The sequence below is a fragment of the Dipodomys merriami genome, unplaced genomic scaffold, assembly GCF_024711535.1.
Source record: "Dipodomys merriami isolate MVZ:Mamm:240054 unplaced genomic scaffold, mDipMer1.0.p SCAF_69, whole genome shotgun sequence".
Lineage (NCBI taxonomy): Eukaryota > Metazoa > Chordata > Mammalia > Rodentia > Heteromyidae > Dipodomys > Dipodomys merriami.
The window spans coordinates 4,136,919-4,160,603 of record NW_027206279.1 but is presented as its reverse complement, the minus strand read 5'-3'; the positions used below and the strand labels follow the sequence as shown (position 1 = coordinate 4,160,603).

The following is a 23,685-nucleotide window of genomic DNA, read 5'->3' as shown; positions in this document are numbered from 1 at the left end:
AGGTGTGACTCAATTGAGCCCCTGCCTTACAAGCACAAAACCCTGGGTTCAAACCCTGGTAGCGACAGAAAAAAATAAACCTGACCTAGCATAATAGGCATGTTAGATTTAATAAAAGAATATGTCAAGTTGAGTCATTCTAGACAGAGAAGTTGAGATCTACTGTCAAACTATCTTAATTATCCATCCTGGGGTTAAATTTAAATAATAGCCTTGGGTAGTATAACAACTTAGAGGGAGAGGGTCATCAAGCAATTGAAAAGCTACCAGCCCAGGGGCCAGCCGGGCATGTTTGGACCAGGTGTCTGTCTGTCCACCCTTGTCCCAAGGGACAGGGACTAGCGATGGATCAGCTCTAGACTAGAGGGGGAATGTTTAACATTTTCTTATTAGAGCTATAAAGTTAGGTAGCCAGGTGCTTAGGTGGCACAGAACAGCACTAACAAAGTCAGAGCACTAAGCCTGTATGTTTTCTTACAGAGAACGCAGTCACAACAAATGAGATCATAGGGATCTGCCTGAAGTAGCTGTTTTCATTCTTACTTGTGACCAGCGTCTGGAGACAGCTTAGGCTCTCAGGCTCTTTCCGGTATGTGAGGCCCAGCCTTGTTTTCTAGGATTGGTACTGTTGCTCTATTTAGCTTTCCTAGACTAGGCACCAGGCCCCTATAACCTCCTTACCTCCTGTATGTCCATCTTTCCAGAGGACTTCTGGACTCTCCCTTTTCATGGCTTCCTCACAAACATCTGTTGTTTTTTTTTGTTTTTTGTTTTAATTGAGGTTAAAAAAAAATTTTACTGAAAAAAAGTAAGTAAAACCTGTGAGACTCCATTCAGCCTAAAATATGTATTCAGGGTAAAACCAGATTGTCATTAGTTTAAAACAGAAAATATGACTTCCAATTCCAGCATAGACTTGTGGAGCCGAGAGTATATAAGACACTGTGATTGATGTAATGTTCTCATGTCAAAAGCCAGTCCATTGTCCAGAACTTGTCTGTGTTCTGGTTTCTTTGCTACTAAGGCAATGGTGAGTAACGTTCTGAAAGTTCAAACCAATTTCATCAAAGCCCTCAGATCTTCCTGGGATATGGTTTACTATCTAACAGAAGCAGATACCATTCTGGAAGCAGAAGTCACTCTGCTGTTGTCTTTTGAGCCTTGGCAGCATTTTCCAAAATTTTCCTTTTCCATTCTTCATAATCTTGTGTCAGATCTTCATCTTTTTGTAGTTTATGTTGGATGTCTTTTACCTTCTCTATTTTCATAGCTGGTGGTTCAACCATCTTCTTTTTCTTCCTTGGTGGACTACCCAAGTCTCCAGGTACCTTGTCCATCTGCTGTCCAATCTTCTCTGTTTACACAGTCAATCAAATATAGCTTTCTTTACACCTGAAGTGGCTGCCATTTTGTTTTTGTCCACTTTCAGCTTTAGAATCTTGCATGCTGAAAGTAATGCAGCAGTGGTGAACAGAGGCCTGGACAAGTCCAGATCTCCTTGCTGTATCTGGGGAAGACTGGCTTCATAGCTTCGTAAAATCTTTGAAGCCATGTTCACTGCTTCTGAACAGCTAAATTGTACGCTGAGGTCTCTTATTCCAATATTTGAGTTCAGGCCAAAAGATTTAAGATAGCTCTGGTACATCTTCTTGTTCAAACCAGAAAGTTTAATTAAATAAGCCCTGTCCAAGGGGTACTTCATGTAGGAAGCTGCAGGGTCTAGGCACATGACTGCATTGCTGGTTTCTGTGGTATGTGCAGACAGACGGACACATTTCACCTGGGATAGTCACCTGCTTTCCTCCGGGGAGTTTTTTCTCGAAGTAGGCCCCCTAGTTTCCCTCGTCCTGGTGCTTTCTGTTCAGCACCACCAGTGGTGCAGGAAGGACTCCAGAGAAGGACTGGGACGTAAGGCATGAGCCTGTCTCCCAGCGTGCACACCGGATTCACCTCAGCACCTCAGAACTCCTAGGTGCGGGGCTAAGCGTGGGGTCAATCCCGATCCCATGGCGCCAACCAAAACCTGTTTTGTTTTGTTTTTGTTTTTTAACTGGAATCTATCCGAGTGGGTCTAGATGCTTTTCAGGGACACGCCTCTGGTCTTTTCTTCACAGAATCAGGTTGTACTGTCAGGAGTTGAGTTGTCTCTTTGTGATCAGGTAGGGTGGTGCTGTGGGGCTCCCATTGACGGCTTTGCATTCTAGCTCCACGGCTTGCTTCTGTAACTGTTGGTAAATCGCTCGCATCTCCCTGCCTCCGTATGCTCCTCTGTAAACAGAGCTCTGCAGGACCTGTCTCTTGGTGTCCTCGCCAAGATTGAATGATAGAGGCAAGGACTGAAAAAAAACAGATTGAAGAGTTGGGTAAATACCTACTAACTGCCTGCTGGTAGAATCTTCTGTCCAGCCTTAGTGTGTTCTGTCTGCCTGGATAACTGGTCTGCATTAAGGGCAGAGAAGGGAGATTTGCTATGTACTTATCCAGGTCAAGGAACCTCTGCCCTCAGCTGCAAATCCCAGAAGAAGCAGTATTAGTTTGTTACTCCTGCTTTACCTGTGGTGCAGGCCCGTGTCTCCTTTAACTTCTTATTGATTCTCCTGGCACTTTATAACAAGGGCAGGCTTTTTTATTAGAGCAGAGGAAAATCACACTTTTCTGATTACTTAGCCTGCTCCCTGGGTGCATTGCAAGATACAGCGTCTGGCACCTTCCGTCCCTGCTGGGAAAGCTCAAACTGAGGCTGTCTTCTCCCCCTCCGTGGTCCCTGTTGGCTGCCCTTCCCACTTCAGGAGACCAGCTCTTACATTTATGCCAGTTCCGAGAGCCAGGAAGGAAACAGGAGCTCCTCAGGCACTGGCCCTCGGCAGACAGGCTGTGGAACAAGGCATGTGAGCACCCATCAGCCCTCCACTCCGTGTCTTTGCCTCTCTTGGGTCTCCTTCCAAGACAGGCATTGGTGTCAGCAAGGTGCCCGCCAGGCCCTGAGCTAGGGTTTTTCTCCTGCCTCTTCTCACTGACACCTACCTGCCCTCGTCAAAGATGTTTCTGTTGGCTGTGACAGTTGGAAATCAATCAGAGCACTGTCTCTCCACCCCCAGGTATTGAGGGACTACCCCTCCTCCCAAACAAACAAAAAAAACTCGCCAGGTCTTGAGGGACCAACCCTCTAAAACAAACAAAAAACCCCACCCCAACTCCAAGAATATTTATAGTTTAACAACAAACAGAAAAATCAACTTCTTTTTTTTGGGGGGGGGGGGTCTGGTCATGGGGCCTGAACTCTGGGCCTGGGCGCTGTCCCTCAGCTCTTCAGCTCAAGGCTAGCGCTCTACCACTTGAGACACAGCGCCACTTCTGGCTTTTTTTCTTTTTGCTTATGTGGTGCTGAGGAATCGAACCCAGGGCCTCATGCATGCAAGGCAAGCGCTCTACCACTGAGCCACCTTCCCAGCCAAAGAACTATTAATCCTTAAAGTTTTTGGTGTTTATGACATATCTGAGAGTCAGAGAGTAAACAGGTATTTTAACTTCAGATGTTAACAGAGCTACATCTAGGAGAGAAGTTTTCTGGATTTTTGTGTTTACTTTTCTTCAAGGAAGGGTGACTAAAAGCTAAGCCACTGAAGAAGGTTCTGTACTTGCTTAGTGAATATGGTGCCTTTAAGCAAGATTCCTGCAGTTGAATTTCACTAGTTCATAGCTGGTGGTCCATGAGAAAGTTCACAAACGATGCTTCCGTGACATCAAAGTTATTTTAACACCCTGTGTGGGGAAGTGTTTGTCAGTTTTTATACATAATTTCATGTGAGGAGCAGCCTTTGAAGGTAAAGTTAACATTCCCATTTCCACGTATAAGAGAAGCGGGGCAGAGCTCTGAGGGGTGTCTGAGGGGTGGATCTCACTCTGTACAGCTTAAGGCAGCACAATTTTCTCATCTGGTTCTCTGTAGCTCAGGGATGTGGGAGCAGCTTGTGGGGGTGTCCCTAGCTCCAGGTCTCATAAAGTTGTTGTGAAGATGCTGTCCAGGGCTGCGGGCACAGGAGGGCGTGAGGGGGCTGGAAATCTGCTTTTAACCGCCCTGATGCACCAGGCTGGTGCGGGGAGGCTAAGTGCTTCACTTCATGGGGGTTCGACTGCTGATGTTTCCTTCAGGTACACAGCCAGGGTCTTCCCAGCTCACAGGTGGTGTGCACACCATCAAAATCACTTACCAGGGCTGGGAAGGTGGCTCAGTGGTAGAGCACTTGCCTTGCATGCCTGAGGCCCCGGGTTCGATTCCTCAGCACCACATAAGCAAAAAGAAAAGAGCCGGAAGTGGCGCTGTAGCTCAAGTGGTAGAGCGCTCGCCTTGAGCTGAAGAGCTGAGGGACAGCGCCCAGGCCCAGAGTTCAGGCCCCACGACCAGACCACCCCCCCCAAAAATAAAATCACTTAACGACGGGATGAAGGCAGGAGTACACTTACAGTGGTGCCTGGAGATCCCACCGGCATTTTCGCTCTGTCCTGGGGATACAGGACAAAGCTCACTACTGGAAAGTTCATTATTGGCAAATTAACAGTTTTCAAGGCAATATGTCACTTATCTTTACATATGTGCTTATATTTCATGACAAGCTAACAGTCTCTTTTCAGCCATAGTATTTGCATACCCACTATGAGAAGCACAGAATAATGCAAACTGTGAACAGATTCTCAGCTTTGTCTTATCTGCTTCATCCACACTATATCCATGACGTTGACTGCACTGTGAAAACCAGCATTTTACAAACCCATAGAGTAGAAAATCAGTCTCCCAGGATTGAAGAAATGTCTCCATGCCTTTTGTTTTTGTTAGGTTTTTAAAAAGAGGTAAGCCGAGTAAGAACAGCACCAGCACGCACGTGGTATTCAGATAAGGGGTTTATTCAGTAGACCTGCTGGGACCAGGCAAGGGTGGCACTCCACGTGGCTGGGAAAGGCCTGGGAATGAGAGAGAGCTGGGAAGAGAGGAAAGAGAGAAAAGAGCAGAGAGAGGGGTAAGAACAGTAGCACTCACGTGGTATTCAGGTAAGGGGTAGACCTGCTGGGACCAGGCAAGGTTGGCACTCCACGTGGCTGGGAAAGAGAGAGAGCAAGAGAGCAAGAAAAGAGCAGCAAGAGCTAGAAACGAACAGAGAGAGAAAAAAGGGAGAGTCTGGGCCTGGGCTAGCCCTTATGTAGGGTATGGGTGGGGAAAGGTGTGGCCACATCAAATTCAGATGTGACCTCTTCCAGGTGTCCCAGTTGCCTAGGTAATGCAGGTACTGGGTGGAGACTGCTGCGAGGAGGGTGGAGTCTGCTCGCCATCCAGGTGCAGACCTTACATTCCAGCCTTTTAATAATCATGAAATAGGGCGAGGATTCTCTCTGGCTACTTCCTGCTGACAAGGGGCGTCGACAATAGGGGTAAAAGGCTGGAATTTGGTCTCCTCCCAGAGAAGGCAGTGAGCAGCAGCTGTCCCTTGGTGGCGTGAGTCCTTAGATGAAATCTGGAGAAGTCTCATGAGCATTGAGGGGCTGGAAAAAAATACTAGAGAGCAAATAAATGGCAAGAGGAAGGACTTGGGGCTGAAAATGTTGGTAGAAATGTCCCTAGTTACTTCTGACATCTGGCGACTAGGTAGAGAATTCAGGTGACAAAGGCAAGAATATAAATTCCTGTTCAGTTAATAGGTAGACAGGTATAGACATTGGATGGGCAGGCTTCTTACTTCTACTGACCTCCCGGCTCAGGTTAATTTTGAAAGGGCAGGCACAAAGTAGCTGATGTGACATCATCTCCTCTTACTCCTTTCCACGTTCCCTTGTTCCCTAGACTGGCTGAGTCTAGGTGCTCGTTGCTGGGATGGCTTGTCCCAGTTGGTATTCAAGATTTGAACTCAAGGCCTGGGCACTGTTCCTGAGCGCTTCCGCTCAAGGCTAGCACTGAACCACTTTGAGTTATAGTACCACTAGTATTCAAGGAGGTTTGAACTCAAGGCCTGGGCACTGTCCCTGAGCACTTCTGCTCAAGGCTAGCACTCTGCCACACTGAGTTATAGTACCACTTGCAGAGTTTAGCTGGGAGACGGAGTCTTAGGGATTTTTTAGCCCGAGATGGCTTTGAACTGAAATCTTTGCCACAAAAGCCCTTTATTATTTTCAATTAAAGCAACAAGGAGATCAAGTAGAATAAGTAGAGCTTACCTGGTTCTTATCAAGAATTGCCAACAAATATTCTGAAATGACAAAACTCATTAGATGTGATGAAAATTTTAGCATAGATATGCCCAGTATTTTAGAACCATGTAGTCAGTAGTAGAATACACAACACAAAACAAAAAAGGCAAAACTCAAAACCTAAAATTTTGACAACATTTAGACATCTTTGCTAACAAAGCACATCAGATGGTTGGGCCTCAGTTACTAGGGCCTGTGAAAAGAGCAACTTGTTAGCAAGGCACCTTAGAATAGATGGAGTAGTAAACTTAGTGGAAGGTTAAGGGTCAGATGGGGCCAAACCCTTAACCCACCACGTGGCCAAGATGGCGGATTCAAGATGGCGAATTTCTGAAAGAATGCAAAGAAAGCCTGAATAGATTAAGCCTACATTGGCTAGCCTTTGAGAGGGAACCTAGAGGGGGGTCCCTGGGACCCAGCCTGCGTCGCACTCTTCAAGGCACAAGCCAAAAAGTTGTAGAAAAAAAGGGTAGAAAGTTGCCCATGAATGGCAGAGAGAGCAAAGAGCCTGAAATTAAACTTCTGACCATTTACCATTGCAGTAGCAAAAACTGTGCTTCTGAGAATGGCATAAAAATGAGGCTCTCTGGCTTTCCAGGGAGCGCGGGAGACATTTCAAAGGGGTTTCACGGCTCAGGCGTGATTCGTAGCACCCCATTAAATGAGTAGAGTCAGTCTGGTGAGTGAAGGAGAGCTGACCAGGCAGAAGCGGCGTCCCGAATTCCCCCAGAGCCCTCTAGAGAGAAATGGCCAAGCCCCCAAAGCCAAGCATCCTCAGCTTCAGAGGTGACCGCCTTTCAGCTAAAGGCCGTAGGAGCTCTCTGGCGTGGCGCCACGTCTGGACAGAGACTGAGTGACAGAGAGCCGTAGAGTAGTTTCACTCACCAGAGTAGAGAAGTGTGGACATGGATGTGAAGGCAGCAATGGTATCGATGCGTTGATTCCGCCACAGACAGACTGGTTCGCAAAAGGCCGTCAGAACTGCGGGTATTCCTCAGAGCAAAAAGGGAAGAACAAAAAAAAAAAAAAAAAAGAGGAAAAAAACAGAGAAATCCCAGCTATCCTGACTTTAAGCCTTTATCCGAGTCACGGCACCATTTATGTTAGGTTTTTAAAAAGAGGTAACCGAGTTAGAACAGCACCAGCACGCACGTGGTATTCAGATAAGGGGTTTATTCAGTAGACCTGCTGGGACCAGGCAAGGGTGGCACTCCACGTGGCTGGGAAAGGCCTGGGAATGAGAGAGAGCTGGGAAGAGAGGAAAGAGAGAGAAAAGAGCAGAGAGAGGGGTAAGAACAGTAGCACTCACGTGGTATTCAGGTAAGGGGTAGACCTGCTGGGACCAGGCAAGGTTGGCACTCCACGTGGCTGGGAAAGAGAGAGAGCAAGAGAGCAAGAAAAGAGCAGCAAGAGCTAGAAACGAACAGAGAGAGAAAAAAGGGAGAGTCTGGGCCTGGGCTAGCCCTTATGTAGGGTATGGGTGGGGAAAGGTGTGGCCACATCAAATTCAGATGTGACCTCCGCGGATGCAGATGTGACCTCTTCCAGGTGTCCCAGTTGCCTAGGTAATGCAGGTACTGGGTGGAGACTGCTGCGAGGAGGGTGGAGTCTGCTCGCCATCCAGGTGCAGACCTTACAGTTTTCTAATGGGAAGATGAGAGGTCATATTTTCTCATTGATTTCAGTGCTTCAAACAGGCTAATAGTATTATATACTGGTTTTATTTTGAACTAGCAGGAACATTGCATGGTAAATAACTCAGTGTTATTCAAATCAACTAATATTAGAGGGGAAATGCAGACACCATGTCCACTATCATCACAAATCCTGTATTCTTAGAAAATAATGCAAAGCACGGAAACCTTTTGTCCAATTTTCAGCATTGTGAGCAAGACAGATTCAGGCACAAAAAGTCTCTGTTGTTTTAAGTAGTCAGTGGCAAATGCATATACAAAATCAGGCCCAGAATGGAGAAGAGTTCACCTAAAATAATTTTCCCTACTGTTTCATTTTTGTTTTTGGTTGATTGTGGGGCTTGAACTCAGGGCCTGGGAGCTGTCCCTGATCTCTTTTGCTCAAGGCTAGCATTCTATCACTTAGAGCCACAGCTCCACTTGCAGTTTTTGCGTGGTTAATTGAAGATAAGAGTCTCATGGGGATTTTTCTACCCAGACTAACTTAATCCTCAGATCTCAGCCTCCTGAGTAGCCAGGATTACAGGTGTGAGTCACTGGTACCTGGTTTCCCTGTACTGTTTGTCAATATTTTCTGTCTTCTCTTTCTGTCTTTCACCTATCAAGTGGTATTTTTTTGGGGGGGGGGCTCCGGACGTGGGGCCTGACCTGTGGGCCTGGGAGCTGTCCCTCAGCTCTTCAGCTCAAGGCTAGCACTCTACCACTTGAGACACAGTGCCACTTCTGGCTTTTTTCTTTTTGCTTATGTGGTGCTGAGGAATCAAACCCAGGGCCTCATGCATGCAAGGCAAGCGCTCTACCACTGAGCCACCTTCCCAGCTCCATATTTGTTACTATGTGTGTTAGGGCAGAAGAGGAAAAGAAAGAAAAAGGTTAGGGTTTGCTTTTCACCAAAAGTACTTTTTCTGCCCACCTTTGTGCCTTTCATTAGGGTAAGTACTTTTATTTTATTTTATTTTATTTTATTTTATTTTATTTTATTTTATTTTTGGCTGGTCGTGGGACCTGAACTCTGGGCCTGGGTGCTGTCCCTCAGCTCTTCAGCTCAAAGCTAGCACTCTACCACTTGAGCCACAGCGCCACTTCCAGCTTTTTCTGCTTATGTGGTGCTGAGGAATCGAACCCAGGGCCTCATGCATGCAAGGCAAGCACTCTACCACTGAGCCACCTTCCCAGCCCCCAGGGTAAGTACTTTTAAAATCATGTTACATCAACAAGGATCTTAAATACATCTCAAGAAGAATAATATCCAAGTTGTGACTGGTAGATCAAGTGGGTTAGTTATCCAACTCCTGTGTTACTGCTGTTCCAGTCCATTCTGTTGCTTACTCTGCCCTTCTAACCTCCTTCCAGAGAAGTCTTGGCTCCTGGTGTTTGGGATATTTGTTCCACATTCTTCATTTTATCAGTGGACTCTCATGGGTTTTGTACTGTAATTCAGCCTTTCACTGCTGCTTATGTTGTAGTCTTGATCTTGCTCTGACCTTAACACTATCACTTCCTTCCAGAACCTTCCCTGTCTGGGCCATCTGTCTCTTGTTATGTCCTGAATCTGCCATCTCCAATTCTTGCTCCTTCTGTTGCCCTGGCTCTCTGTGCCTTATTCTACAAATTCCCCTCTCCTGTTGGCCTTGCTCTTTGGGGACAGAAGAACGTGGGGAAGGACACACGGAAGCTTTGCTGAAAGGAAAATCTTCCCGGGAGTGTGAAGGTAGCCTAGAACCTGCTGGAATTACTGCCATTCTGAGCTCCTCTGCCTCTAGCCTTCCTGCTCCTGCCGCCTCCCCTCCCAAACTCTCCTCTCAACTGCGAACCTTCCATTACTATCATGTTCCATTACTGTCATGGTCAGATTTGCCAAATCTTACAGGATGAAGGGGCTTCAATCTCCAAAATCTTGTTTGTGTAACTCATGTCAGTGTTCCTGGGTGCTGGTGGAGAAGCAGGATGGAGTTCACTCTCCTCTCTTAATCCTCTACTTCTGTTACCCTTCAGGACCTTGGATATGTTTCCCTTTCCAACTGCATAATTACAGTTTCTGGAACAGAGGGAGGAGGAGAATGGAATGCATGCGTATTCCGTGTTTGGTCATTGGCTAATTAGAGTAGAGCGCCGTGTGTCATGGCCGATCGCTGAGCGCCTCTCTCTCCACGCTACTCTGACACCATGTTGGCAGTGGAGACAGTAAACATTCATCTTGTGGACGAAAGGTCATCATGCATAGGTGGACCCAGAAAACAGTTCATGAAAAATTCCAAAGATTCTCTTAGTCATATTAACCGCCACATGTATGAAGCAATTCCTAGTTCTACAATGGTGGGTCGTGCTAAAGAAGGAAATGACAGAATTTTCAGATAAGGACTTTTTTTTTCTGAGTGTTTGAGACAAGCTCTCATACTAGGATTACAGGTTCTTTACATGCCTTATACTCTTAACCTTACAATGTGCCATGGGAGAAAGAAGCCCTCTGGACTAAATGTAATTGTACAGAATGTCTGGGGTCTGGTATCAGGGATGGCAGCCCAGCCGATGAGACCTGCATCCAATCAAGCATGGCTTGTTAGGCTGCTGACCCAAGGGAAGCACATTTGATGCTGGAGAAAGTGTGGCTACATCTTTCCTTCTTTCCCTGGAAGCTTTCTCCATATACCTGTTGACTTAACCCATTTCCTGTTGCTATAAAGCAGCTTATTTAACTTGGAGCTGCAGAGGCCAGCAGTCCAGGTGCCTGGCACTGGCATCTGTGTGGCTTCTGGTGAAGCCTCGTGAGGCTTCGGCTCTTGTGGGAAGCAGAAGGGCAAGCAGATGCATAGGAAGAGAAGCGTATGTGCCAGACAGGGGAGGCACCAGGCTCATTTCACAGCCAATCCAGTCTGGTAAGAGCCATTCTCAAGCAGGAGCGCATCCGTCCTCTTAATGACCTCATTTCCCCTTGTTATCTTTTTAATAGTTGTAAAAAGGGGTTTCAACTCAGCATGTCAGTTCATTTGAAAAATGCATCTTAACCAGTATCACCCCCTTCCATTTTTCTCAGTCCTACGAGTTCCATTTTCATGTATATACAATAAGAATCCTGTCTATATTGTCTCTCCCCTCATTCTTCTCTCCATTGCTAATCGCCTCTTGAAGGTGCCAGTATCTCTCAAAATGATTGCCTTGGGGATCAACCCTTAACTGGATTTCTGGTGGGGGCAAACTAGTCACACTGCAGAACCTGTGGTTATTAAAGATTGTCATTTAGGGCCAGTTCTGAGAGTCTTTCCATAGCTTTTCAGGGAGTAATACACCTTTCAGGGAGAGATCAGAGATTCAAGTCCCTTGGGAAGTCAGGAAAACATTCTAGTTGATTTATATAGAAAGAAGATTCAGGGCTGGGAAGGTGGCTCAGTGGTAGAGCACTTGCCTTGCATGCATGAGGCCCTGGGTTCGATTCCTCAGCAACACATAAGCAAAAAGAAAAAAGCCAGAAGTGGTGCTGTGTCTCAAGACACAGCCTTGAGCTGAAGAGCTGAGGGACAGCGCCCAGGCCCAGAGTTCAGGCCCCACAACCGGACCCCCCCCCCAAAAAAAAGAAAGAAGATTCAGTTTATCTAAGAAAGAAGGAGGATGGCTGTCAATTTTGGACCTTGCATCTTTTATCTTACTCATGCATCTGTGTGTATCTTGCTGTGTGTTGAGAGACAGGAGCGGGTAATGTCAGGGCCTAAGGGGGTGGTACCAGCTTGTCAGATCTTTCAGTCTGGATGACACTATAGAGTTGCCTAACTGTTAGGAATCCATTGTTGCCAAACCCCATGTGCATTTATTGTAGACTTGCTTAAAAGTCTTTGTGGGGCCTCACAGAGGCTGACCAGGGAAGGCTTTCCTTGGAGTTTCTTTATATATTTTTATGTATTGTAAAAATGAATGCTGTTAATATTTCCCTGAATTATTTATTATAAAGGAGAAGTCTAAGGAAAAACTATCCAAGCTTAAATTGGAGATAAAGATTTCATAAGATGCTTTCCATTCAAAGTAATTACTTAAAATTCGCCATGCATTTTAATAAACCTACTACCTTGCTCTCTTCTGTTAATTCAGTTCCTGCTTAATTTGAACTTCCTGTATCGTTTAAGAAAAAGCTTGAAAACCATTTTCTCATCATAGTAGCCATCAGCTTAAGCAGAGTTGGGTGGGTATTAGATAGATTAATCATAGATTACAGCAAATTGACACTTTATAAGTGAGGAAGAGGCCCCAATTTTTAGGCAATGAAGAAGAGCTAGGTGTACTGAAAACCCGAGACACCGCTGTCTGATTATCAGCTGGTTTTCCCTTGTGTCCTTGTTGATGGCCATGATTCTTTCAATATCAACAGCAAAGATCACTTTTCATCCAGTGTTGGCTTCTCAGTAGCTGGGACATTTATCTGCATTTGTTAGGCGAGCATGATTTAAAAATAATCAGAGTAAGAATACTTTTTAGAACTATTTAAGCTTTCCCTGGGAAATGTGAACTTTTTAATGTTGGCTCCCCCTCTTTACTACAGAAAGCTTGTGAGACACTTTTCTCTAATTAACCAGCAAAAAGTCAGAAGTGGCACTGTGACTCAAGTGGTAGAGCATCAGCCTTGAGCACAAAAGCTCAGGGACAGTGCCTAGGCCCTGAGTTCAAGCCCTAGGACCAGCACACACGCACATGTACACACACATAAATGATTTTTGTGAAAATGAAACAGTGGAGCTTGTTGAGAGCCCCATCATCATGGGGCTAAGTCTGATTAAGGCATATTATGTGCATACATGGACATGTTGAAGTGAAACACCCCTGTATAGCTAATGGGTGCTAATAAAAAGCTGAATTGTTTTAACCGGTATTTTCTTTCTCTCCCTTTTATGGTCTTTTTAATTTAAATTTTATTATTATTTTTTATATCTGGCCAGGAAACTTCATGGTGTTATGGTCAACATGCCGCACAACTGTGTTCAAATCTGTCACCAATAGGTTCATTAAAAACCTGGCCTGCTCGGGGATTTGCGCCAGCCTGTTCTGCGTGCCCTTTGACATTGTCCTCAGCACCAGCCCTCACTGTTGCTGGTGGATCCACACCATTCACTTCTGCAAGGTTGTCAAGTTTTTGCACAAAGTCTTCTGCTCTGTAACTATCCTGAGCTTCCCGGCCATTGCCTTAGACAGGTAAGATCTAAGCACCATGAGCAAATGGTGTCTAATCCTATGCTGCTTTTTTATCTGCTGGTGGTCAACTGAAAGAGAAAGAATTGTCCCAAAGAGAGCCTCACAAAGGACGGGTTGAGCCGTGGTGGAAAATAAGAGCCTTAAGAAAAGACCTGTGGTTCAGGATGCTGGGGCAGAGCTACTGGGCCATGGTGTCGCTTCAGCTTGCTTGGGATTTGGAGTAGATTGCTCATCTGATTGGTAGCCCTGCAATTAGGCCTCTTTGATGCAGGATGAAAACATTTCTGAAAAAAACAAAGGAATGAACCGTGAGGTTTTTTTTGTTTTTTTTTTTGGGAGGGGTCCGGTCGTGGGGCCTGAACTCTGGGCCTGGGCACTGTCCCTCAGCTCTTCAGCTCAAGGCTCGCACTCTACCACTTGAGCCACAGTGCCACTTCCGGCTTTTTTCTTTTTGCTTATGTGGTGCTGAGGAATCGAACCCAGGGCCTCATGCATGCAAGGCAAGCGCTCTACCACTGAGCCACCTTCCCAGCCTGAACCGTGAGTTTTTTTTTTTTTTTTTTTTTTTGGGTCCGGTCGTGGGGCCTGAACTCTGGGCCTGGGTGCTGTCCCTCAGCTCTTCAGCTCAAGGCTAGCGCTCTACCACTTGAGCCACAGCACCACTTCCGCCTTTTTTCTTTTTGCTTATGTGGTGCTGAGGAATTGAACCCAGGGCCTCGAGCATGCAAGGCAAGTGCTCTACCACTGAGCCACCTTCCCAGCCCCCGTGAGTTTTTTTAACAGATGATTGAATGGCTCAGTTGGGCCCCCGCCAGCTAACCTGAGAACTCTTCTGGGGGGTTTATCTCTAAAAGCTCATGTTGTTCTCATGAGTGGGTTTCCCCTCCCCCCACCATGCTTAAAAGGTCATTCATTTGGAAATGAATATCATACCTTACTTATTGCCATCATTCATGACTTGGAACTCAGGAGTCTTGATGTCTAGATTGTGATGGGTTCTCTAATGCATTTCGTGTTGACCCACCTGTGATCGTGGAAGTTATCCTATTATTGTGTGTGTGTGTGTGTGTGTGTGTGCCCATAATGGGACTTGAATTTGTGCTCAAGGCTAGCGCTTTGCCACTTGAGCCACAGTGCCACTTCTAGCTGTTTTGGTAATTAATTGGAGATAGTCTCGCAGGCTTTCCTGTCCCAGCTGACGTGGAACCATAATCCTCACGTCTCACCTCCTGAGTAGCTAGGAATATACCTGTGAACCACTGGCACCCAGCTGCTTTATCGGCTTTTATTTAAAAAAGAAATGTCTTGGTGTCATAGAGTTTGAACACAGGGCCTGGCACTTGCTGGGCTCTAGCATGTGAGTTATACCTCCAGGCCTTAATCTTTAAATATTAATAATGCATACTCCATTGCACAGACCATGGCTTGGGTCTGCTTTGGCTCTAAATGTAGACTAATTTAATTCCAGTGGCTTTGAAACTGTCTCTGAAGCATAGTGAATGTAAAACTTTTACAAGGTACCCTGTGCTCTTAACTCAAAAGACAGAAATGAAAGATATGAAAGCTTTTTATTGAGGGCACTCTGGGATTTAATTCTGTTGGCAATAATTATAAGGCTAGCTATGAAATTTTTTTCCTGATCCCAAGAGCCTTGAGCATTACATGAAGATGTGGCTTTTTTTTCTCCTTCCAAAAATTGTTTTGTTTTATTTTTGGTTTACTGGTGCTTCTCATTATAGGGTTGAGTTCTTAAAAGCTAAGGTCTGAATTTCCTGCATTGTGCCAGTAGTTCCTTCTTTTTTTCTTTGGTCGGTCGTGGGGCCTGGGCACTGTCCCTGAGCTCTTCAGAGCTCAAGGCTAGCACTCTACCACTTGAGCCATAGCGCCACTTCCGGCTTTTTCTGTTTATGTGGTGCTCAGTAATTGAACCCAGGGCCTCATGCATGCAAGGCAAGCACTCTACCACTGAGCCACCTTCCCAGCCCCTAGTGGTTCCTTCTTAGGCTGACTAAAAGCACGGGACATTTCTCCCCTCTTGCCTACTTTTGGTCACTGAATCTCCTAATTAAAGAGCCTGCTTCTCTGTGCAGTTAATATTATTTGTGTTCTATATAGGTATTACTCAGTCCTCTACCCTCTGGAGAGAAAAATATCTGATGCCAAATCCCGGGAATTGGTGATGTACATCTGGGCCCATGCAGTGGTGGCCAGCGTCCCTGTGTTTGCAGTCACCAATGTAGCTGACATCTATGCCATGTCCACCTGCACGGAAGTCTGGAGCAACTCCTTGGGTCACCTGGTGTATGTGCTGATCTATAACATCACCACGGTCATCGTGCCTGTGGCTGTGGTGTTCCTTTTCCTGATCCTCATCCGCAGGGCGCTGAGCGCCAGCCAGAAGAAGAAGGTCATCATAGCAGCGCTGCGGACCCCGCAGAGCACCATTTCCATCCCCTACGCCTCCCAGCGGGAGGCGGAGCTCCACGCCACCCTGCTGTCCATGGTCATGGTGTTCAGCCTGTGCAGTGTGCCCTATGCCACCCTGGTCGTGTACCAGTCTGTGCTCAACGAACCCGACACGTCCGTCTTCTTGCTGCTCACGGCCATCTGGCTGCCCAAAGTCTCTCTGCTGGCCAACCCTGTGCTCTTCCTAACTGTGAACAAGTCTGTCCGCAAGTGCTTGGTGGGGACCCTGGTGCAGCTGCACCACCGGTACAGTCGCCGAAACGTGGTTAGTACTGGGGCTGGGGTGCCCGAGGCCAGCCTAGAGCCCAGCATGCGCTCAGGCAGCCAGCTCCTTGAGATGTTCCACATCGGCCAGCAGCAGATCTTTAAGCCCACAGACGATGAGGAGGAGAGTGAAGCCAAGTTTCCAGGCCCAGGAGACTTGCAGGCTAAAGAAGGGCTTACCTCCTGCCTGGCAGGAGGACCGGCGCCGCAGCGAGCATCCCCTGCAACACCACCCCTGGGCTCGGCGGGCTCCGTAGCCCAGGTGGCCCCAGCCACCCCTGCAGAGCCTGAGACCTTTCCAGATAAGTATTCGCTGCAGTTTGGCTTTGGGCCCTTCGAGTTGCCCCCTCAGTGGCTCTCAGAGACCCGGCACAGCAAAAAGAGACTGCTCCCCCCCTTGGGCAATACCCCTGAAGAGTTGATCCAGACGAAGATGCCCAAGATCGGCCGGGTGGAGCGGAAGATGAGCAGACACAACAAAGTGAGCATTTTCCCAAAGGTGGATTCCTAAATCCTTCATGCTGGCTTTGGAGCTGAATGGTCTCTCACTCAACACACTGCAGTGGGCCAGGACTTCTGAATGGAAGGGAAAGCTGTGTCAAATCGGAGGCCCCCTTTACTGAGGGAGTGTATGCATTTATCATGGCCATCCTCATCTGTGCTCTTTGTGAGGTGTGACCTGGGCCCTTGGAACAGGTCCTGGGTGGGTATTTCCTTGTGCATTGGGGGGGATTCCTCATTTTCCTGGGCTCAGCAAAGAACACAGGTAAAAGAGGGTCTGATAGCTCAAAGGGAGCAAGACACTCTTAAAAATTCTAGATAAGTATAGTGTGCAGTGGCTACAAATAAGACACCTACTAGGGTAATGTAGATACAGTAACTAGAAGTACTGGCCCCAGGAGAAGAGGGGTGAGGGCACTCCTCATGGCTTCCTGAGAAGTACCATTGCCTGACTCGCTCCTTCCCCGCACCTCTCTTCCCTTTCTCTAGGATATAACTAGGACAGCTCTCTACCCCTGTCCTTGAGCCTATGGACTGGGGCTGAGGGAGAACTGTATGTTTGTTTATATTGACTAGCATCCAGCGTCCATCAGGGTTGGCTGGAAAACACTGCAAGCTTTCCTTGTTTTCCCAGTAAATAAGTGAGAAGCTTAGAAGTGGAGCGGGCTAAGAATTGCCCATGGCCCTAGGCTTTTCTTTCACACATGGTTCTTTATGAAAGGTGCCAAAAAAAAAAGTGACACGCATAAAGCATACCATAAAGTATATTGGAAATAGTTGGAGGAACACTTTTGTAATTCAAAGGTAGCTAAAAAAATGCAAGGTTGGGATAGATAAGTTGGGTCTTTTGGAAATAGAAAAGATGATTCCCAGCCAGGTGCCAGTGGCTCACACCTATAGTCTTAGCTACTCAGGATGTTGATATCTAAGGATTGCAGTTCAAAGCTAGTCTGGCAGGAAAGTCCTTGAGACTCTTATTTCCAATTAACCATCAGGAAACTGGAAGTGGAACTGGCCCAAAGTGGTAGAGCACTAGCCTTGAGTGAAAGAGCTCAGGTATAGTACCTAAGCCCTGAGTTCAAGCTCCATGACTGACAAACAAAAACAAAAACTACAAAAAACAAAACACATGATTCTAGCTGGGCATCAGTGGCTCACACCTGTAATCCTTGCTACTCAGGAGGCTAAGATCTGAGGATCACAGTTGAAAGGCAGCCCAGGCAGGAAAGTCCATGAGACTCTCATCTCCAATAAATTACTCAGATAGAGCTAGAAGTGGCACTGTGGTTCAAGTGATAGAGTGCTAGCCTTGAGCACAAAGAGACTTAGGGCTAGCGCCCAGGTCCTAAGTTTCAGCCCAAGGACTGGCAAAAAAATGATTCTAGCTATGGAGACACGGCTCACTGGTAGACTGGTAGCAAACATGAGGCCCTGAATTCAAACCCTAGTTCTGCTCAGTTTAGGAAAAAAGAAAAAAAGAAAAAAAGATTCTTCCCCAAAGACTGGGAAAAAACCTGGCAAAGATGACTGCCAGTCTCATTTTCACTGTGTTATATGACCGTGGTACCCACAGACAGAGGAACCAACAGGGGAACTTAGCATTATAAAATGCCAGCGGCACACCTAGCTCGGGTGAGCACTTTATTTGTCCTTCCCAGTGTTTCAGTAGGAGCCAGAGTGGGCGGAACAGGGAGGCAGGATCTTTGGCCTCTTAGTCCTGGAAGTCTGCTTTGTGATTGACCTGCCAAGCTGAATTCAAACCCAATACTTCGTTTCAGGAGGGCAGATCAAGTGCCAGCCCTTCCTACTCTTCTTCCTAGGGTGTTCTGTTCTGTTCTTGTGAGTGGCACTTGGTGAGTCGTTCTGCTGCCCTGAGCAGGTTTGGAGGGAAGGAGGGGGGTGTCCTCACTGTACTAACCGTCCTGCCTTACTGCACACTGGCCCTTGATCCGTGGAACCAGGCTCAGCCATGGGAAGAGTTTCCTTTTCCTTTCCTCCCTTGAGTGTGGTGTCTTGGCCCCTGCCTGGAGAGGGAGAGGCTCCTCCTCTGTGTGTGTCACCTTGTAGTGTTGTTTGCTCACAGCAAAAATGGAACTGACACCCCTCTTGAGTCGTCCCCCCCCCCCCCCCGCACACACACCTGTGCGCATGTCATCTGTGACTCCTGGCTCTGCTGGTTAGTGCCGTGACCATTCCAGCCTGTCTTTCACAGCCTTTATAGTCGTTACAGCTTTAGCAGGGGAGCAAAGAATCCGTCAGAAAATTCTGTCCGCTTTGTGTTGTCCGATAATGTATATGTATAGCTTAATAAATTCTGATGAAGCAGAATCTGGATGGATATATTTCTTATGTATGTTCCAAGATGGTTTAATTCTAACAAGATATACACAGGTATATTTCTGTACTCTGAAGAATGTTTTAATAAAAATTAACAAGCAGTTTATGAACTAATATAAAAAGGTGTATGGTCTGTGTTTTCCCCTCAAGTGGTGTACCATCTGCACCTCTCTCTTCCTGCAACGGAAAGGAAATTAATTCCCAAGGAGAAAGTGCAGCATTTGAAGAAGTGTCACCAAGATAGATTGCCAGTTCAGTTGGATGGTCCGCCCATCTCCAGGTAGAGATGCTCAAGACAGCAGTGACTTCCTGTGTGGGTGGAGTCAATACCACGTGGTCAGGGCCTTAGCTCTGACCCATCCTGGCTCCACCACTGACAAGCCTGTGACCTTGGACAGGTGATGTATATGCCATCACTTTACTTTCTGCAAAACAGAAAGTAAACCCTGACTCATGTACTCCACCTTTGATCTGGTTTTAGCCTTGTCTGTGGTTGGACTTTGCTGGCTGCCCCTGCTCACTCCTCTGGCTGCAGGCAAAGCCTAGCTTCTCAGCTTTCTGGTAGAGCTCCCTCCTTCCAGGGGTAACACTGGGCCCTATGTGACATCCGAACCAGTGAACAAACAAATATCCCAAATCTGGCCCGTTCTCAGGAGGCTAAGTGGAATTGAACCCCTGTTGGCTACTACCACTGTCTTGGGTTCTGTCTCGTCTTGTTTTCTCCAGGTTTATCCACTTGCTCAGTGATCACCTTCCAAATATGTCATCTGCAGAAAGCCCTGGAGCTGTGATTTCAGAAAAATCCAAGTGAGAGAACAGTAAAACTGGTGGAGTTGTGAGAGGTAAATGGTAACGGGGATAGTCTGGTTAATGCAATATCTGGTACAGTAGCACTAAGATCAGTGTTGTATAAGATGCAGTATGTTAAAGAGATTGATCATGGAATTTATTTGGAGTGTTATTTAGAGAACTGATCTTATTTGTTGCTGTCCATATACAAAGTGCAATACACACTCAGAGGAGGTGCTTGTGAACACCAGTGCACATTCTGAGAAAACATAACACTTGGGATAGTGTTTTTCATATATCCACCATCTATCTATCTTCTTGTCTCTCTTTGCCTTGCTTCTGTTTATATGCATGGCTTCAGGGGAGAAGACGAGGCATTCATTGCTTCCAGGGAAAGCAGAAAGCCTTTGAGTCTCTTCCCAGGTTTTGTTATCAAAGCCCAGGTTTTAGGTCACAGGGGACTCTTGGAGGCAGTGAAGAGGGAGTTTTTGGTAAAGATTATGAAGACATAGGACATGCTACTCAAATCTCTTGGCAAAGTGAAGACATATTACTAAGAGATGCTACTAAGCATGGTATATCGAAACCTCAAAGACCTGTCTGGTCCAAAATGATCTGTAGTGCTAAAGTTAGGACACTCTGGGTTAGCTGAAAGTCTCATGTGAATTTAGGGTGGAAATGAAGCCCTCCCTAGGGCAAAGTTCTAGATACAACTCAGAGGTGGCGATGGGGGTATGGGTCACTGTATTTTCTGGGTGAATGGGCCTGAAGGCTGCCTCTGAGCCAAGTACCAGGGATGCAGTCAAGAGAAGAGCTGTACAAGTGGAAAGGGAAACTTCCCATTTTATAGACCCCCTGCAAGTTAGGGTCCGGAAGTGAGTCTAGGCAGCCAGAACATCACAGATGAGTGTCATGAAAGAAAAAGGAAGCTTTGAAGCTAATCGGGCATGTGGACAAAAATGCCAATGTCTTAGTGACCCTGCCTGGATCACTGAGCAATTCCATTGAAGACAAACGTCCTTTGAGCAGCCTTCGTCCCCCACAATGCCAGCGTAAAAGAGGAATGGAAAGGAAACCTTGAATATCTGAGGTTATTTCTATCATCCCACTTATAAGAATCAAGCGATAACAAGGAAGAAAGAATATTATATTTTTCATACTAAATTTGTGGACTGAAGCAATTAGTTTATATTCAAATCTTGAGTGAAGAATTGGATTTTTCGTCCTGAAACTTTATGATTCTGTGGGCTATTACTAGTTGTGTGTGTGTGCACACATGTATGCTGGTCTTGGGGTTTGAGCTCGGCGCTGTACAACTAGAGCCGCAACACCTTCCAGCTTTTTTGTTTCAGGTGTTTGATTAGAGATAAGAGTCTCTTGGACTTTCCTGCCTGGGTTGGCTTTGAACCTCAATCCTTAGATCTCAGTCTCCTGAGCAGCTAGGATTACAAACATGAACCACCAGTGCCCAGCAGCCTATTACTGTTTTACATATATACGTGCCTATAAAAAATCTCTAGCAGGCGCCGGTGGCTCACGCCTGTAATCCTAGCTACTCAGGAGGCTGAGATCTGAGGATCATGGTTCAAAGTCAGCCCGGGCAGGAAAGTCCGTGAAATTCTTATCTCCAATAAACCACAAGAAAACTGGAAGTGGCACTGGGCTCAAACGGTAGAGCGCTCGCCTTGAGCTGAAGAGCTCAGGGATAGTGCCCAAGCCCAGAGTTCAAGCCCCACAACCGACAAAAAATAAATAAATAAATAAATAATCTCTAGTATTTTATTTTGGCTTTGCCTTTTCCAAAGTCTCATTTTCTCTTTTAGTTGTCTACAATTTGTAGAATTCAAGGAGGAAGATTGGCATAATGTAATACGATTGGCATTATGTAATACGATTCTATAGTCCATATAGAATTAAACTTTGATCTTCTGCCTCCACATTATTTCAGAGGAAAATTTATGTTTACAATCGATTAAGAAATGATAAGAGGTTTACATCTCTTCCCAAACCCAGCCATTCAAAGAGAATGCTGGTACTCTGTCTAGTTGTAAATATAGGTAAAATCTCTGCTACATTGCTAGAGAAGTGGAAAACATTGAAATGTGAAAAGTAAAGTAATTAAAATGAAGTTTCCATTGTCTTGCTGAGAGCTGATGTGGGAAAGGAGCACCGATTCCTACAGTCATGCTGACTTCGGAATACATGAGAATGATTTTATGTGATCACACAGCCCTTCAGTTGGAGCAGGTGGAATACTCAGGTCTGGAGTGTCTGTCTACCTCCTTTCAAGAAGAAGGTTGTTTTGTTTTGTTTTTTAATTGGCATGACGAATACTGGAAAGAACAATTTAAAGGAAGTAAGGGGCCGGGCGCCGGTGGCTCACGCCTGTAATCCTAGCTACTCAGGAGGCTGAGATCTGAGGATCGTGGTTCAAAGCCAGCCCGGGCAGGAGAGACCATGAGACTCCTATCTCCAATAAACCACCAGAAAACCGGAAGTGGCGCTGTAGCTCAAGTGGTAGAGCGCTCGCCTTGAGCTGAAGAGCTGAGGGACAGCACCCAGGCCCAGAGTTCAAGCCCCACAACCGCCAAAAAAATAAAAATAAAAAAAAAAATAAAGGAAGTAAGGACTTTTTTGGGGCTCATAGTTTCAGAGCTTCCAGTCCATGCTAGGCTGAGTCTGTTACTTTGGGACGGAGGTGAGGCAGGATGTCATGGTGGAAGTGTGTGGTGGAGTAGAATTCTCACCTCATGGTGGCCAAGAAGCAGACAGAGACAAGAAGGGTTGAGGGACAAAACACCTTACAAAGGCATGTCCCCAACCCCAGCCCCATCTCCTTCACCTCTTCGTGCCATCAGTGTGTGAACCCATCGATGAAGCCAAACCCTCAATAGTCAATGACCCATTGATGACTGAATCTGCTAGCTGGGTCCCAGACGTCAGCAGATGAAGTTGGGGAGGATGCTTCATAATCTGAACCATAACCACCCCCATCCTCTGCTCTGTGAGTGGATTCTCATGAGAGGAAACTATGCCTCAGGTAACTTATTGGTATGGGGTTGGGGCCAGAGTGGTCCAGCGAGCTCTGGAGGATTGGCAGACCCCGGACAGGTGGTAGGAACAGGTTCAGGCCGGCATGGTGAAGGATGGGGTCGACGGGTTTTTGGTGATGCTTTGAGCTGCTAAATCATAGGCTTCTACCTCTGCGCTTCAATCCGGTGAGATAACAAATGTGACGTGTGGAGTTGGAGTCAGTGTTGTGATTTTTTCTGCTGAACAAAGCCTCTGATCTACAAGGCAATTTAGTATTGAAAGGCCACTTCTGTTTTGGAATACAACCTCAGCAGAACAGCCTTCTTAGATTAATCTTGTTTTCCTGCTTGAGACCTACCTCTTCTTGTCGTGTGTTTTAAATTCAACGTAGAATACCCACAACATAGTCATTTGTGGTTCCTGATAAAGAGCTGGCCAATTGATTATATGTGCCTACTTTCCTTCCTGCCAGACTCCCACTAAAACTCTACTTAAGAGGTTAAAAATGAAAGTCACAAGTCCATAAGGACACAAAGAATGGCAAAGGAGAAAGCAGCACTTCCCTGGCCCTAGCACAGCAGCCCTGTTAGCAAGTGCTAAGTGACTCAGCTGGGGCGCAAGAAATTTCCAACACCTTTTATCTCTTCCTTTTTAAGGGCATGAAATATTTTCTAATATTTCTCTGTGACTTCAGGATAACTCTCTCTAATGGGTTTGGCTTAGAGTCTACTTTTCATGCAAAAAAGAGGTTTTTCCTTTTCTGATAACTGGCAATTCCTGGTGAAGGTGTTAGCTGCTCTAGTTTGGGGTTGAAGGTAAAGTGGAGGCGGTTTGCAGTTGGAGAAGCAGTTAGGGCCCACTTAGATCTGTAGTCATGTGCCACACGGTTGGGTCAGCTGACCCTCTTCAGGCCAAATCCCCGCTCCCTCCATATACTCTACTGGAAAGGCCTTTTCTGAGGAGTCCAAGTAGCCCAAGGAGAAAGACAAAGTTACTGTGAGAGCACGTTTCACAGTGAACAGCCCAGCCAGAAGGCCCTTCCATAAAACTATGAATCAACATGATACCACCACAACTCAAGCTGTTTTTTTGTTTTTTTGTTTTTTTTTGATCCAGCCTGTGAACTCAGGGCCTCAGCACTGTCCCTTAGCTCTTTCTTGCAAGGCTGGCATTCTAGCACCTGAGCCAC

At 46.3% G+C, this 23,685-nt stretch overlaps 1 protein-coding gene and 1 pseudogene across 1 annotated transcript in view; one reads left to right on the top strand and one right to left on the bottom strand.

Annotated features, from left to right (window-relative positions):
* Positions 1-18,665, top strand: part of Gpr176 (G protein-coupled receptor 176) — a 52,564-nt gene extending 33,899 nt beyond the window's left edge. The window contains exons 2-3 of the mRNA XM_070005764.1: positions 12,854-13,106; positions 15,222-18,665. Coding sequence (XP_069861865.1) covers positions 12,854-13,106; positions 15,222-16,347 — 1,379 coding nt within the window. The 3' untranslated portion in view covers positions 16,348-18,665. The remainder of the gene's footprint in view (positions 1-12,853; positions 13,107-15,221) is intronic.
* On the bottom strand, positions 951-1,692 carry LOC138816191 (origin recognition complex subunit 6 pseudogene; annotated as a pseudogene).
* Positions 18,666-23,685: the final 5,020 nt, after the last annotated feature.